This window comes from Delphinus delphis, chromosome 7 (genome assembly GCF_949987515.2).
Source record: "Delphinus delphis chromosome 7, mDelDel1.2, whole genome shotgun sequence".
NCBI lineage: Eukaryota > Metazoa > Chordata > Mammalia > Artiodactyla > Delphinidae > Delphinus > Delphinus delphis.
This window is the reverse complement of record NC_082689.1, coordinates 3,459,765-3,474,769: the sequence shown is the minus strand read 5'-3', so window position 1 is coordinate 3,474,769 and position 15,005 is coordinate 3,459,765. Positions and strand designations below refer to the sequence as shown.

Genomic DNA, 15,005 nt, shown 5'->3' with positions numbered 1-15,005 from the left:
GGCCGTGACCAGACACCCGGGACCCAGCGCCCGCACGCAGTGGAAATGCTTCAGGATTGAGAGCCAGGCCCCTGACCTCACTGAGCAGTGATGCGAGCCCAAGGTCAAGGCCGCCCTGCACCTGTGGCATCCGCAGCAGCCTGGGCACCACCCCAGCCAGGGGCACACCGCCACCAGACCGCAGGTTCCCAGCGGGGACATTGGTGGCAGCAGCCGCAGCCGTGCACCCCTCCCACCTGCCTTCGGAAACAGGGCTGAGCTTTTGAGGCTGAGGGAGCCCCAGAGCTCTTGTTGTTTTCTGGGATGTGGGAGGGATGCTGATGACAAGGACTGGTGAGCACATAAATGACTAATCAGAAAAACTAGAGACGTGACATGTTCAGACCCCAAGCCACGAAAGGGGTCACGATCTCTAATCCACACAACAGCCCTGCAGGGTAGGTGCCAGCAGCTTGCCCTCTGAATGAAAAAATAGAAATTCCACGAAGGTCGGAAGACTTGCCCAAGCTAGTAGCGCGAAGGCGGGTTCAGACTCAGGACTACAGGAACACCAAAGGGGACGCTTTTTCTGCCATATGAGGGTGTCCAATAAATTGCAGATTTCCCCCCACCCCCCGTGCCTCCCCCAGGACATCGTCACGTGACTGGTGTGCTCTCCCGGAGTCCTCGGGGACCCTCCTCACAGCAGCCTCACTGCCCCCAGCCCCGCAGACCCTTGAGAGGACGCTTACTCACCACCCCAGCTCTTCATCCCTAATCCAGGCTCTCTCGGGGTTCGTGGTTGTGTCTTTCTAGCCCCTGTTTAAAAGCTACAGGGTTTGGGGTGAGAGCAGACCAGGGGTGGTGTTTGTTCATGGATGCTACTGAAAACATAAATGAAAAACTAAGATAATATAAAGAGTAGAATTTAAATGACAGGTAACGTATGTAAACATTCATATGCAAAGGACCAAGGATGGAAAGGTGCAGGGGAAAGGTCAGGTGGAAGGTTCCGTGCACACCTTGGACCCCTGCTGGTGCCAGCTTCTCTGGGGACCGAGGGGTCCCTGGCCAGGGCCCACGTGGATGGGGGTCCCTAGAGCTCCTGCCGTGTGGCACAGATGGGTGCGGACCTAAGGATAGGTGGTGGCCTGGCTCCACCCCTGTCCTCCAAGGGGTGGCAGGACGTGAGGACAATACAGTGACACAGTGATGGCACATGGACAGTCTCAGGCAGAGCAGGACCGGAGTTCGCCAGGCAGAGCAAGGGAGGCTGTAATTTCAAAGGACTCCCAAGCTGCCCACCTTCTGCTGGCTTTGCCACGGGTGACGCTGTGGCTCGGTCCAGACAGAGCCCCAAGGCTCATCCCCATGAGGGAGGGGGCTTCCTTTGGAGTCAAACAGGCACAGGGACAGAGCCAAGCCCGTGTCCCCCAGAGCTGACATGGCGCAGAGTCTCCTGCCCTCTCTGCGTAGGACACTTCCTGACTTGCTCTCCAATCTCTCGCTCAAAGCCAAGGCTCACAGCCCAATCCAAAAATCTGCAGAAGACTTAAATAGACATTTCTGCAAAGAAGACATACAGGTGGCCAACAGGCACATGAAAAGATGCTCAACATCACTAATCATTAGAGAAATGCAAATCAAAACTACAATGAGGTATCACCTCACACCTGTCAGAATGGCCATCATCAAAAAACCTACAAACAATAAATGCTGGAGAGGGTGTGGAGAAAAGGGAACCCTCCTGCACTGTTGGTGGAAATGTAAACTGGTACAGCCACTATGGGGAATAGTCAGGAGGTTTCTTAAAAATCTAAAAATAGAGTTCCCATATGACCCAGCAATCCCACTACTGGGCATATATCCAGACAAGATGAAAACTCTAATTCGAAAAGATACATGCACCCCTATGTTCACAGCAACGCTATTTACAATAGCCAAGACATGGAATCAGCCTAAATGTCCATTGACAGATGAATGGATAAAGAAGATGTGATATATATATATATATATATATATATATATATATACATATACACATACACATATATATACATACAGTGAATATTAGTCATAAAAAGAATGAAATAATGTCATTCTCAGCAACATGGGTGGACCTAGAGGTTATCATACTAAGTGAAGTAAGCCAGACAGAGAAAGACAAATACCATGTGGAATCTAGAAAACATGATACAAATGAACTTACCTACAAAACAGAAACAGACTCACAGACATAGAAAACAAAGTTCTGGTTACCAAAGGGGAAAGAGGGCAAGGGATGAATTAGGAGTATGTGATTAACAGATATACACTACTACCTATAAAATAGATAAACAAGGACCTACTGCATAGCACAGGGAACTATATTCAATATTTTGTAATAAACTATAATGGAAAAGATATATGTGTGTGTGTGTGTGTGTGTGTGTATCTGAATCACTTGACTGTACCCCTAAAACTAACGCAATATTGTAAATCAATTATACTGCAATTAAAAAAAAAACAAGGGGGCTTCCCTGGTGGCACAGTGGTTGAGAGTCCGCCTGCCGATGCAGGGGACACGGGTTCGTGCCCCGGTCCGGGAAGATCCCACATGCCGCGGAGCGGCTGGGCCCGTGAGCCATGGCCGCTGAGCCTGCGCGTCCGGAGCCTGTGCTCCGCAGCGGGAGAGGCCACAACAGTGAGAAGCCCGCATATGGCAAAAAAAAAAAAAAAACAAACAAACAAGGTTCAACTCCAAAGTGCTTTGCTGGGTGTCAGGCACCCCTGTATTTCCAGGAGACACAGAAGCCACGCTGGCAGCTGTGTTTCTGGCTCCCAGGGCATCTAATAAGAGGGGATTTTTCAATTCCCAATAGTCTTTATAAATTCCACTGTTTGAGAGAATTCTCCCGAGTTCCTTTTTCTCCCAGATGGCCATTCCAGAGACATCTCTCCTGGGAGCGGAACACAGGTCAGGGACCAGTGGCCCTGGTGTGCAGAGAGCCATACCCCTGCTTCCAGCCAGGAAGCAAGAGAAGCCAGTGGTTTCACTGTGACCCCGGGTGGACATGAGAGACACTATTTAAACAGTATTTAAAATACTTCTCCAGAGTCTTTTTCTCTGTCAGTCTCCTTAATGCGGAAAAGAGAAAAAGCATTAAGAGGAGTTGAATGCAGGAATCTACCAAAGACCTTTCACGGTTAAAGGCGGGCTGTGAGTGGGCAGCACAAATCGTTCTGCCCAGATAACCTAGCATCCAGCACCCAGGTCGCCAAAGGACACCCAGTCTCCTGCAAGTCCTTAGGGAAGAGTGTGATTTCACAGGTCACCTCCCTGGTCTCACCAACTCCAAGCCAACCATGAGTTAAAGAGCTGCAATTCCACAATTTTATACCAAACCGTCATTTCAGAAAGTTCCAAGGACTTTCACTTCTCAGCAGCACCGTGAGGAAGAAGCTGCTTTGCTGGGGCCTCATAACCCGTCGCTGAAGGAGCGCCAGGAATCTCAGTGCTTGGCCTCTGCCAGCCAGGCGCTCTGCGTTCAGCCTGCCGTCTGCGGCCAAGAAATCTTTCAACATACTCACAATGCCTGTATCTCCAGAGTTATTTTTATAGAGGATTTTTATTACCTATGAGATGTCTTTATGCTTTATTGGGAAGAAAGCAGAAAAAATAAATAAGCTAAGAAAATAAGGTAAGAAAAGCAAAAGTCAGAATCCTCTCTCAACCAGCAATCTTGTTCATTCCTCCGGACATCCATTCACATATTAACTTTTAGCCAAGACTCCTGCAAGTTAATTTACGGGTAAGTAGGTGAAGTCCATTCCAGAAGTTACCTGACAGCTGTGGCTTCTCGGGAAAGGGCCGGCCTGAGGAATCTTATGCTGCCAGATTCCCCTGAAAACATCTACAGCAAAGTCTGCCCAGAGGCAGCCTTTTGGGTAAAGAAACGAGCCAACCCCTCAAGTCCTTCCACGCTCGCAGCTCAGTGGCACCTGGGCTCAGAATCCCAAGGAAATAGTCACACTGGAGAAAGTAGTGCTTTGCTCCATCACCACGAACGCAGCAGTCTGTGATGGTTAATTTATGCGTCATCTTGGCCTGGCTTCGGAGTCCAGATGTTTAGTCAAACACCAGTCAAGATGTTGCTGCGAAGGTGATTTTCAGGCGAGATTAACAGAAGACATGCCATAATGTGGGTGGGCCTTGTCTAATCAGCTGAAGCCCTTAAGAGGAAAAAGATCGAGGTTCCCAAGGAAGAGGGAATTCTGCAGACTATGTTGGGACTCCGGTGGCAAAATCAACTCTTCCCTCGTCTCCAGGCTGCCGGCTGCCCTGAGGATTTCAGACTTGCCAGGCCCAAAGTCACATGAGGCTATTCCACAAAATCCCACTCTCTCCCTTTCTCTTTCTCCTTGAAAACACGCACACGCGCGCACACACACACACACACACACACCCCTTATTGGTTCTGTTTCTCTGCAGAACCCTGATTAATACACAGCTCCTACGTACATAATGTTTCTCACATCATCATCGCATTTGAAGCTTGGAAACCAGTTGACTGGGAGCCATGAGTAAGGCGCTGCTGCAGATCCCAAATGCAGAGTCAGGTCCCCAGAGCCACTGCCTCTTGGAGAAGGAAGGGACCCCCACTGCTGCCCACCCACCTCTCAATATAACTTCATCCCACTCAGGCCTCAGGGACCTCACTTTCCACATGACTCAGACTTCAAAAACAGCTTTCTAATTTGTAGATGAGTGCTTTAACATTTTCTCTGGATTTTCAGAAGCCCTCTACCTCAGAAACAGCCTTGCCAATAACTGAATGCTCCACTCACCAGGGCTCTTCTGCAGCTAGACCTCAGATAGGACAGTGTCTTTCCAGGGGTCCAGAGGAGTCCTGTGTTTAAGAAACACACAGGCCAAAGCCACAAAGACTCCAGTTTCTTCTAGGAACAAGGGCCAGAAAGAAACATGTCATCAGTCACTCAGACACCTTTATAGAGCACTGCATGTTCTCCCACGGCTGCCACAACAAAGGACGACAAGCAAGGTGGCTGAGAACAACAAAAATTCATCGTCTCACAGGTCAAGAGACCAAGTCCAAAATCAAGGTATCGGCGGGCTTGGTTCCTTCTGGAGGCCAGGGCAAATGGCCCCATGCTTCTCGCCCAGCTTCAGGTGCTTCCGGCAGCCCCTGACGTCGTTCCTGGTCTTGTGGCTGCACCCCTCCCATCTCTGCCTCAGAATCCACATCGCCTCTTCCCTTGTGTGTGTCTGCTTGTCTGTCCTCTTCTCATCATGACCCCAGCAATTGGATTTAGGGCCCGCTTTACACCAGAATGATCTCGTCTTAACAAATTACATCTGCAACGACCCTATTTCCAAAGAATGTCGCATCTGAGGTTCCAGGTGGACATGAATTTGGGAGGACACTATTCAACCCCCTACAAAGCACCGTTAGGTCCAAAAGCCAAAACAAAACCATCCACCGTCACGCTACTTACTGCGTGCTCGCTGGGTACCCGGTAATCTACCATGTGAGTGTGTGAGCTCAAAGACCTCAGAGCTGTGACTTCCATCCCAAAGACTGGGGTTCTCCTAACCATGCTGAGGACACGGGGGTCTCCTCCACGTGGCTCTTCCAGTGCAGGAGTGTCATCTGCTCACAGCAGCCTGGTGCACCTGGAGCATCCTCTCAGGACGGAGGGAAGGGCAGGGGCCAGGGTGGCTCGGGGCAGCCATGCCCTTGAGACCTCTCGGAGCGTCCCTCTTGACCATGAGCCGTTCGTCGCGCATTTCAGGAGGTGAGTCTCCACCCCCGCCCCTGCCTCTCCAGCCCAGATTCTGACTGTAGCCCTGCAGCGGCCACAGCTCATGGTTCTAGACACAAGAGCGAGCAGGGTGATGTGTGTCCCGGGTGCTGGCCAGTCAGGGATGGACCGAGCCTGCTGAGAAGCCCTCCGCTGGACCAGCGGGGAGCGGGTCACTGGATCCACCCATGTACACCTCACAGACACCCCACAAGGGGTCCCAGGAGCCAGACTGTCATCTCTCCCCAAAGATCTGAGGCCTCCCTGTGTGGAGTCCTGTTCACCCACACCTGTCATAAATCCTTTCTAGCTAGAGACACAGACCAGGGAGCAGCGGACGGTGGCTCCCGGTGTTCTCGTAAATAACGTCTTGCGGGTGCCCCCGGGGGCTCAGGGGCTCCTGACGAAAGCAGTAGAGTAGCACCTCCAGTTCTCAAAGTGTCCCCTCAGTAACTCTGGGTCCTCTTACGGCTGCCACCAGAGACCCCGGGGGACATCATTCCCCTCTGTCAGCAGGGCAGAGCAGAGAGCCGTGGGCGCAGGGGCTGGAGCAATGCCACCCTGTCGACCAAAATGATCAATCGACAGTCTATACTAGGAATAGGAAAGAGATTTATCTGAGCCACGCTGAGGGCCACAGCCCGGAAGCCAGCCTCCCAGATAACCCGGAACTGCTCTGCAGGAGCATGGTTTTCAGAACAGCTGTGCACCTCGTCAGAACAAAAAACAGTAACATTAAGCAAGGCAGGGATACATTCTTCCAAAGTATTTTTAAAAAACAGAGCAGCAGGTACACGGCGAGCCAGCATGGCCTTGGCCCTGGGAAGGGAGTCTTATCCTCAAAGGAGCGCCAGCGTCGGCGTCCCAGGAAGGGAGGCATTTCATCTTTATTTTTAATGTGGACATTCTTTACTTCTAGTCAGTGCGCCCTTTTCTTTAATGATTAGAGCAGACGTACAATGTATGTTTGATGGGCCACAAACAGGATGTTCTAGTTAACATACAATTCAAGTTAACACAGGTATAAGCCAGAACGACTCCCCCAGACCTCAATATGTGAACATTTCTTTTACCAGCACCAACCCGCACTGAGACGAAGCTGCTTGGCTGAAAGAGGATTCACTACTCCACACACACACACTCATGCACACATACACACTCACACACCACACGCACACACACGTGCACGCACACTCACACTCGCGTGCACGCGTGCAACGCACGCACTGCACTCTCACAGTCACACGCTAGCACTCGCTCACACGTGTGCACACACACTCGCTGCACACGTGTGCACACACGTACAGACACACGCACACAGACTCACGCGCTGCACACTCGCACATGCACAGTCACACTCACACGTGCACACACGCGACGTGCACACTCGCACACACAATACTCACAGACACACTCACACACGCACACACACGCAGGCTCCCACGATGGTGCCCAGGAAGCTGCCTCCAGCTGCTGTGGTCTCACAGTGCCCACTGCCCCCGAGGCCCAGGTGCTGTGCGCACATCTGCAGGGAGAGGACCCACCTCGAGACAGGACCACACCTCATGTGACTGCTTCTCCACCATCACCACTCTTCACAGAGCCACTCTGACCACCGCGGACCCTGAGCTCCCCTGGGCATTCCGACAGAATCCATCCCAGTGGCCTCAGCCTGCAGCCCGGGGTAGAAGCCACCTGCCACCCTCCTTATACACTCCCCCTCACCAGCGCCCCCCGACTCCAGACTTTCTGGGAACCCACCACCCATATAACCTCCATCACCAGGAACGGGCAGCCATGACAGGAAGGAGAAGCGCCCGTGACTGGCCCTCTGGGGTCCAGGTACTGCTCTGGAACTTCCCTCGAAGTCTGACGGAGGCCCAGGAAGGGCCGCGTGGCCCCCTGCGCACGTCCAAGGAGAACAACCCGGGAGGTGTCCTCCCCAGGACGGGCTCCTTGAGATGAGGCTCAACGGCGCTTAAATGACCTTTGCTATAATCTATGATTATTCAGTATATGAATGAGTTCAGTTCTGAGGGCCAAGTGAAATGGAGAACAATGTTCAGTTATTTCAAATTGCATAAGTATACAGCTTTTTTAACAACTTGAGGACATGGTTGTTAAATGAAAAGAGTCCGATGAATCTACCCAGAAAGTATGTGGAAAGCACGAGTCTGATGAATCTACCCAGAAAGTATGTGAAAAGCCCACGAGAAGGAAACATATCACGTGTGATAAATGGCTGGCTTCCCTGATATGACGGATGGTTTTTTTCTAGCTTTCTGTATGTGCTAAATCTTTCCACATGTATATGAATAGCTTCTATAATAAAAATAAACTTGTTTATTATTTATTTTACAATGGAAATACATGTATTTCTTTTATAATAATAATAAACTTGTTTATTTTAAACAGTAATTATGACAATTCTGGAAAAGCCTAGAAAAAATAATTTTTCAATGATCGGAGCAGGACGAAAGTGGCTTGCATGTAATGAATGCAGCTATGAAAAGCCATGTAGGTGCCTGGGAAGGATCACGAGGATATCATTCGGTGGTGATGGCCTCGGGTGGCTTGTCCCTTCACCTTTGCATTGGAAACTGGGACTTAAAGGAGGAGGGAGACAGCCACAGGGTCCCCTCTGTGTCAGCCGTCACGCAGCTGCGAGCACCCAGGCTGCTGGCACCTGACTGCAATTGCCCAAAGCATGAAGGAGGAAGGCTAATGTGTTTTAAAACCACTCAGCCCAAATGAAATTATATAACCCAGGAAGGGACACATCACATCGCTGATGAGAGTTAAAAAAAAAAAAATAGAAGAAAGAAAAGAAAAAAAACCAACTGTCTCCTGATTCCGCCCAATGAGGGAGGCGGGCGGGGAGGGACGGGTGGGTGTCGGGTCGACTGCTTCCTCCTGGGACTATAAAAGCGGGGAGTTGGCTGCTACCTGGGTCACTGTTCCTGGTCACAGCACCTGCCAGCCTCGTGCGAGCCTCGGTGAGTAGCTCCCAGGGTGCTGGAGAGGGTGGGGGTCCCTGACACTCCACCCTCCTCTGTCAACCTTCCCTCCGCATCCGGGCAGGGGTCAGTCCTGGCAGCCAGGACCAGCACTGGCGGGGACGGAAGGGGCAGCCACCACGTCACTTGTGCATCTGAGGGCCACGCCGGCCTGCCGGGGCCCCGGTGCACAAGGCTGTCCGTGGTGGAGACAAAAGGTGAAGCCGTCCAGGCAGCTCTGCTGGGAATGCAGACCAGGAATCCCGCCGGCCAGGCGACAGCCAACCTCCAACTCTCAGGAGGCAGGTCCTTCCTCTGGTATCAGGTGCTGTCAGGGTTCTCCTAAGACGCCCTCCACCCAGCGAGGGTCCCAGCCCAGGGGGAGGAACAAACACCCCAGTGTCTCTGGGTGCATCTCTTTATTACTCTGCTTGGTTTTTTTTTTTTTTTTTTTGGCTGCGGGGATCTTAGTTCCCCGATCAGGGATTGAACCTGGGTCCCAGCAGTGAAAGTCCAACCACTGGACTGCCAGGGGACACCCTTTATTACTCTGCTTTGATGATGGTACCTCCATTTCCTCTAAGTCGGAGTCCCCCTGCCACTGAGTGTGAGACACCCCAACACGTCTCTGGAAAGGAAAGGGGTGGGCATCTTAAATCTCTTGCATGGAGAGCACCTTCCGGGGGCTGGAAAGCCAAGGTCGGCAGAGGGGTCCTCCCTGAAACAGGCAGCCTCTCTGGCATCTTCTGCGGGTTCCTGAAGTACCAAGGGCGGGTGGGGTGGGAGGAGCCAGCCCTATGAGCTGAGGGCACCTGCGGAAGGAGCTGCCAGGTCTGCGGGATGGACGCTGTTCAGGGCCTCAGCCCCGGCAGGGTGAGAAGTGAGTTTTCTCTGTTGCCCTCAGCACCCTCTCCCCCAGCGCCGGTACTGGGGGTGTCCTGCTGCACGAGGACAGGTCCCACCTGCTGCACGTTGATCTTGGAGACTCAGCAGCTGGGATCTGGGGTCGTGGGGAGGGTAAGTGCTCTTGGGAAGGATGGAAGATGATGACACTTCTGCAGTGCCCGGCGGGCGGCTGACGTTCTCCAGCCGGCACAGGGCAGGATGGGAGCGGGCCGAGGGAGGGAAAGAACCCTGCACCAGGGTCCTGGCCCCTGAGCGTGGTCCAGGCTCAGCAGCCCCCCGGCTCCCCTCCCTGGGCACGTCTGAGGTTGGGCCGCACCTCGTCCACCTCTGCAGCAACCCTGGCTCCTCCGGGCAGCTCCCCCGCAATGAGCTCACCTCTGCCCTCCCTGCCGAGGCCAGGTGTGCACACCCACAGTGGTGCGGAGCCCTCCCGCACTCCTGTCTCCCTGACGCAGACAGGCAGACAGATGAGGGCCGTTCCAAGAGAGCCCCGCTCTCTACATCCACAGCTCACATTCCTGCCGGCTTCCTTCTGAGGACAGAGGGTCCTTGCAAACAGGACTGAGCACGGCAGAGGCCACCACACACGTGGTCACCTCATTTAGTGCTCACTGTACGGAGGAGAGGCTGGGGTCCCCAGGGGAGCAAGGGACTGTGCAGAGAGCCAGGTCGCCTGCTACCTCTGTGCTCACTGCCATCCCAGCAGAGCAGAGAAACACGCAGCAGAGCACAGCTGCCTGCACACGCGTATAACCCCATGCACACCCCCTCACGTACACAGGGGCGTGAAAACACACGCACACCCTGTCGTACACAGGTGCACACCCATGCACGCGTGCATTCACACATACACACGCTCACGCACATGGGCACGTCCACTCTGACATGCACAGCGCTCACGTTATCTGAATTCAGGTCCCAGCTCTGTGCGCACGCGCCCTCATGCGCTCTCACCTTTACCCCTGCCCCAGGCTGCGCCCTCCCGTGTGGGACCCCAGCTCCAGCGGGCCTCTCAAGGAGCCAGAGGATGAACGCACCGGGGGCCTGGCTCCTGTGCCTGCTGCTGCTGGGCCTGGCCCACCAGCACTCCACGGAGCTCCGCAGTGAGTGCCCGGACCCCTGGCCTGCCCTCCCACCCCTTCGCCCCGGGGTCACGGTGGGGGCCCGGCCGCCTCCTGAGCTGGGGCACCATCCTCGCTAAGTGCCCCAGGGCTGGGGGCTCGGCCTCCTGCCCACCAGACCTCTCCCCACAGCGTCCCTGACACCTGCTCCCAAGGGCCCTGCCCGACGTTCGGGGGAGGGCTTCTCTCCTCACCACCAGGGCAGCCTGGGGCTGAGGCCACTTTGCCCATGAGAACGGGCTTGTGGGGACAGGAAGGGAAGGGGGACTTCGTCCTGGTGTGAGCTTGAATTCCCATTTCCCGAAGCCACCGCACCCCCCAGAAACGGCCTGGCCAGGCCCTCTGGGCACCCCTCCTGCACGGGCAGGTCCCAGCATGGCCTGGCGACTGGGCAGCAGTGAGCTGCGTGCACTGGGCCCTGCCACCGCGGTTGCACACACCGGGGCACGTGCATTCACACGCTGTTCTCTCTCTTTCCAGCCCCCGACATCAATCCTGCCTGGTACACGGGCCGTGGAATCCGGCCTGTGGGCCGCTTTGGCCGGAGGAGAGCAGCCCTGGGGGATGGACCAAAGCCTGGCCTCCAGCGCCCGCCGGCCTGCTTCCCCCTGGCAGGAGGCGCTGAGCCCTCCCAGGGGGGCTGACAGCTCAGCTCCTCCAGGAATAGCCCCAGGGGCCTGTCTCCAGACCCCCGCCCCCTCCTCCACAGGCTACGTCCCCTTCAGTCCCAATAAAAGCAGCTGGCCTTGTTTGCAAGTGTCTGTGTGGGGACAAAGCGGGAGGTGCTTTCCCTCGTGGGACGTTAGCCTAGAGGACCCTTAGAGCCCAGAGGCTCTAGGACTTGTCCAAGGGCGCCCAGCATGGAGTAGGGAGGCTGGGATGTCCTTGGTCGCTGCAGCTCCTACCACCCTCCCCCAGCCGCCCTGAATGGCTGCTCAGGCTGTGCACTGCACGAGGCCACCACGCAGGAGGCCCCAGTGGAGGGCAGCCCCGCCCCCCGGCCTGCCCTGCCCTCTCTCTGCCCCAGGCCTTCTCGCCTCCCTGTTGGTACTCAGGGGAGAAAAAGAAGCACGGGTGGCTTGTTTCCAGTACTCTTAGGTTCACGTATTTCAACCCCAGCTTGCGTCCCTTTCAAATCGCACGGGGACGTCCCTGTGTCCTGTCTCAAAGGGAACTCGCTTTGGCATCAGGGAACACACAGCCGCTAACTTCTCGGAGCCCCGGTTCCCACGCCTGAACCTGGGGCTAATGACCACCCCCCTCACTCCTGAGCTCAGGTTGGTGCAGCCAGCAAGTGTGGATGCGCTGTGAGCGTGAACCCCCTTCTCCAAGGCGCACCCCCTAGTCCAGCACTGGGGTGGGGGGCAGGGCAGGTTTAACCAGTTGCTTCTGAGCCCAGAGCTCAGGGCCCGTCAGGCCTCTGCCCACAGGGTCCCAGGAGCCTGCCCGGACCACGGGACTCCTTCTGTCCATCCACACTCAGGAGGGCTCAGGATGCAGAGCAAGCCCGCAGGACCCCAGACACCAGCCATCCCTGCTCCAAATCAAGGAAGGCGGGTCACACTCCCTGGCCAGCTGGAGGAGGCTGAGCTGGCCCAGACCACCCAAATGGAGCTGCACCAGGGCTGCCCCCCTTCCCAGCCACCGGGAGGCCAGAGGGAGGCCAGAGGCCAGTCCCCTCCCAGGGGAGAGCTCCCGCAGCGTCGGCACCTCCCCGGGGTGGATGCGCACGGGGGAACAGGAGAGCAGCCGGGCCTGCTTCCGGGGCAGGCAGGTGCTGGGCCAGGGCAGGCAGCGTGGAGAGCCCAGGAAAGCAGGTTGGCGGTTCTTCAAAAGTTAAACCTGGAGTTAGCACACGGCCCCTCCCACTCGTGGGTACATACCCGAGAGAGCTGAGAACCGGTGTTCAAATAAATACTTGTACAGGAATGTTCACAGCAGCACAGTTCACAACAGCCAAAAAGGTAGAAACAACGCAATACCCGTCGACAGACGAATGGATAACAGAACGCGGTCCATCCACACAACGGATTATTATTCGACCATGAGAAGGAAGGAGTCCTTTCAAATGCTACCACATGGATGAACCTTGAAAGCATGACGCAGAGTGAAAGAAGCCAGACACGAAAGGTCCCACAGTGGACGATTCCATTAATATGAAAGGTGCAGAAGGGGAAAATCCACAGAGGCAGAGTGTAGCTCGGTGGTTGCCAGGGGCTGGGGTCTGCGCCATGGCTACAGGCTTTCCTTGTGGGGATGGAAGTGTCTGGGAACCGGCCCGAGGTGGTGAGCGTGCTAAACGCCACTCAGTCGTACACTTTAAACAAAAGAGTTCACAGCCCCACAGGACGCAGACACGGCAACGTCAGCGTGATGAAGGGCTCCGGATTCCAGCCGCCCAGCGCGTGATACCCTGTCAGGGCAGCCCCAGGAAACAAATACATCTTCTGAGCCCAGAGGAGTAGAGGGATGGAAGATGTTATGTTTTCTACAAATTCTTATTATGAAAGTTTGCAAACTTACAAGAAATCACAAAAATATTATGACATCTAATACCTTGCATTAAATTCTGCAATTATCACTGTATTTACTTTCTCTCCCTGCCACCTCCCCTCCTCTCTCTCTACCGCTTGGAAGTAAGCTGTAGACATCCTATTTCCCCTAGAAATCTCAGCATCTTTCTCCTCAAACTAAGGACAATCTCCTACATAACCACAAAATTATCACCATGCCTAAAACATTTTGTAATAATTCTCTAATGTCATCCAGTTTTTAGTCCATACACAAAAATCCCCAAATAGGGCAACAAAATCTTACTTGTCTTTTCTTTTTTTTTTTTTGGAAGCCAGGCTCCAATCTAATTTCAAGGTCACCCTCAGTTATTTCTCGTCACTCCTGGATCATCTCATTTTGTCACGACATTGACTTTCACAAAGGCCCGGATGTGTTATCTTGTAGAACGGATCCACACGTGTGACCTGTCAACTGCTCCCCCAAGTGCTGTCACCCTGTTCTCCTGTCCCCCCCCCCCCCACTGTATTTCCTGTAATCTGAGCAGTGGGTCTAGGGGCAGAACTGGACTCGGTTACCACTGAGGGCACGAATGCTCTGTGTCTGTCCTACAGCATCATACCTGATGGTGGGCTCTGGGCCCCGCTCTGACCGGTGCCAAGTCTGGCCCTTTACGGAGAGGATCTCTCAACTGTAAAAATCTCTCAGGTTCCCCGTCTGCTCACTATGCGATCCACAGAGGTCCTGGGGACCCACGGCACTAGCCTGTTTCCCAAAGGGCTCACAGCCAATGATGTAAACCTTATGGAATACCTTCGCTGGGATCAACTGTTACATCATGGGTTGTACCATGGTGATTCTCTAATTCCTTCCACGTGTAGGAGCGGGATTCTTCTAAAGGAGATATTTCTCCTTTTTTCTCCTTTCCTCCCTTTTTTTTTTCTTTTTTGTTCAGCAACTTACAAATCATTCTTGATGCTCAAATTGTCCTAAGTTTGGCCAGTGAGACCTTCAAAAAGGGAATACCTTTTAAAAGAAAAAGACTGGGGCTTCCCTGGTGGCACAGCGGTTAAGAATCCGCCTGCCGATGCAGGGGACACGGGTTCGTGCCCCGGTCCGGGAAGATCCCACATGCCGCGGAGCAACTAAGCCCGTGCGCCCCAACTACTGAGCCCGCGTGCCGCAACTACTGAAGCCCACGCGCCCAGAACCTGTGCTCCGCAACGAGAAGCCACCGTAATAAGCCCGCGCACCGCAACAAAGAGTAGCCCCCGCTCGCCGCAACTAGAGAAAGCCCGCGCGCAGCAACGAAGACCCAACGCAGACAAAAATAATTAATTAATTTTTTAAAGACGGTACCAACGGGGCTTCCCTGGTGGCGCAGTGGTTGAGAGTCCGCCTGCCGATGCAGGGGACGCGGGTTCATGCCCCAGTCCGAGAGGATCCCACATGCCGCAGAGCGGCTGGGCCCGTGAGCCATGGCCGCTGAGCCTGCGCGTCCGGAGCCTGTGCTCCGCAACGGGAGAGGCCGCAACAGTGAGACGCCCGTGTACCGCAAAAAAAAAAAAAAAAAAGTACCAAAAAAAAAGAAAAAGAGAAAGAATGGATTCCTGAGTCAGCCCTCTGGGCACAGGGGGCTCTTCCAGGGAAGTTGGAGGAGGCGTTAGAAGCAGAGGGGGATGGGAAGGGT

The 15,005-nt window shown here is 54.3% G+C and overlaps 1 protein-coding gene across 4 annotated transcripts; it reads left to right on the top strand.

Annotated features, from left to right (window-relative positions):
• The first annotated feature begins 8,693 nt into the window (after positions 1-8,693).
• On the top strand, positions 8,694-11,547 carry PRLH (prolactin releasing hormone). Of its 4 annotated transcripts, none has more exons than XM_060015461.1 (3): positions 8,694-8,777; positions 10,655-10,786; positions 11,285-11,547. In XM_060015461.1, exons 2-3 carry the CDS (start codon positions 10,711-10,713, stop codon positions 11,446-11,448), a joined length of 240 nt encoding a protein of 79 aa, XP_059871444.1. In that variant the 5' UTR covers positions 8,694-8,777; positions 10,655-10,710; the 3' UTR covers positions 11,449-11,547. The 4 variants fall into 4 exon arrangements, with proteins under 4 accessions (XP_059871444.1, XP_059871440.1, XP_059871442.1 ...); XM_060015457.1 differs by lacking the exon at positions 8,694-8,777 and adding an exon at positions 9,608-9,657; XM_060015459.1 differs by lacking the exon at positions 8,694-8,777 and adding an exon at positions 9,610-9,794.
• The last annotated feature ends 3,458 nt before the right edge of the window (positions 11,548-15,005 follow it).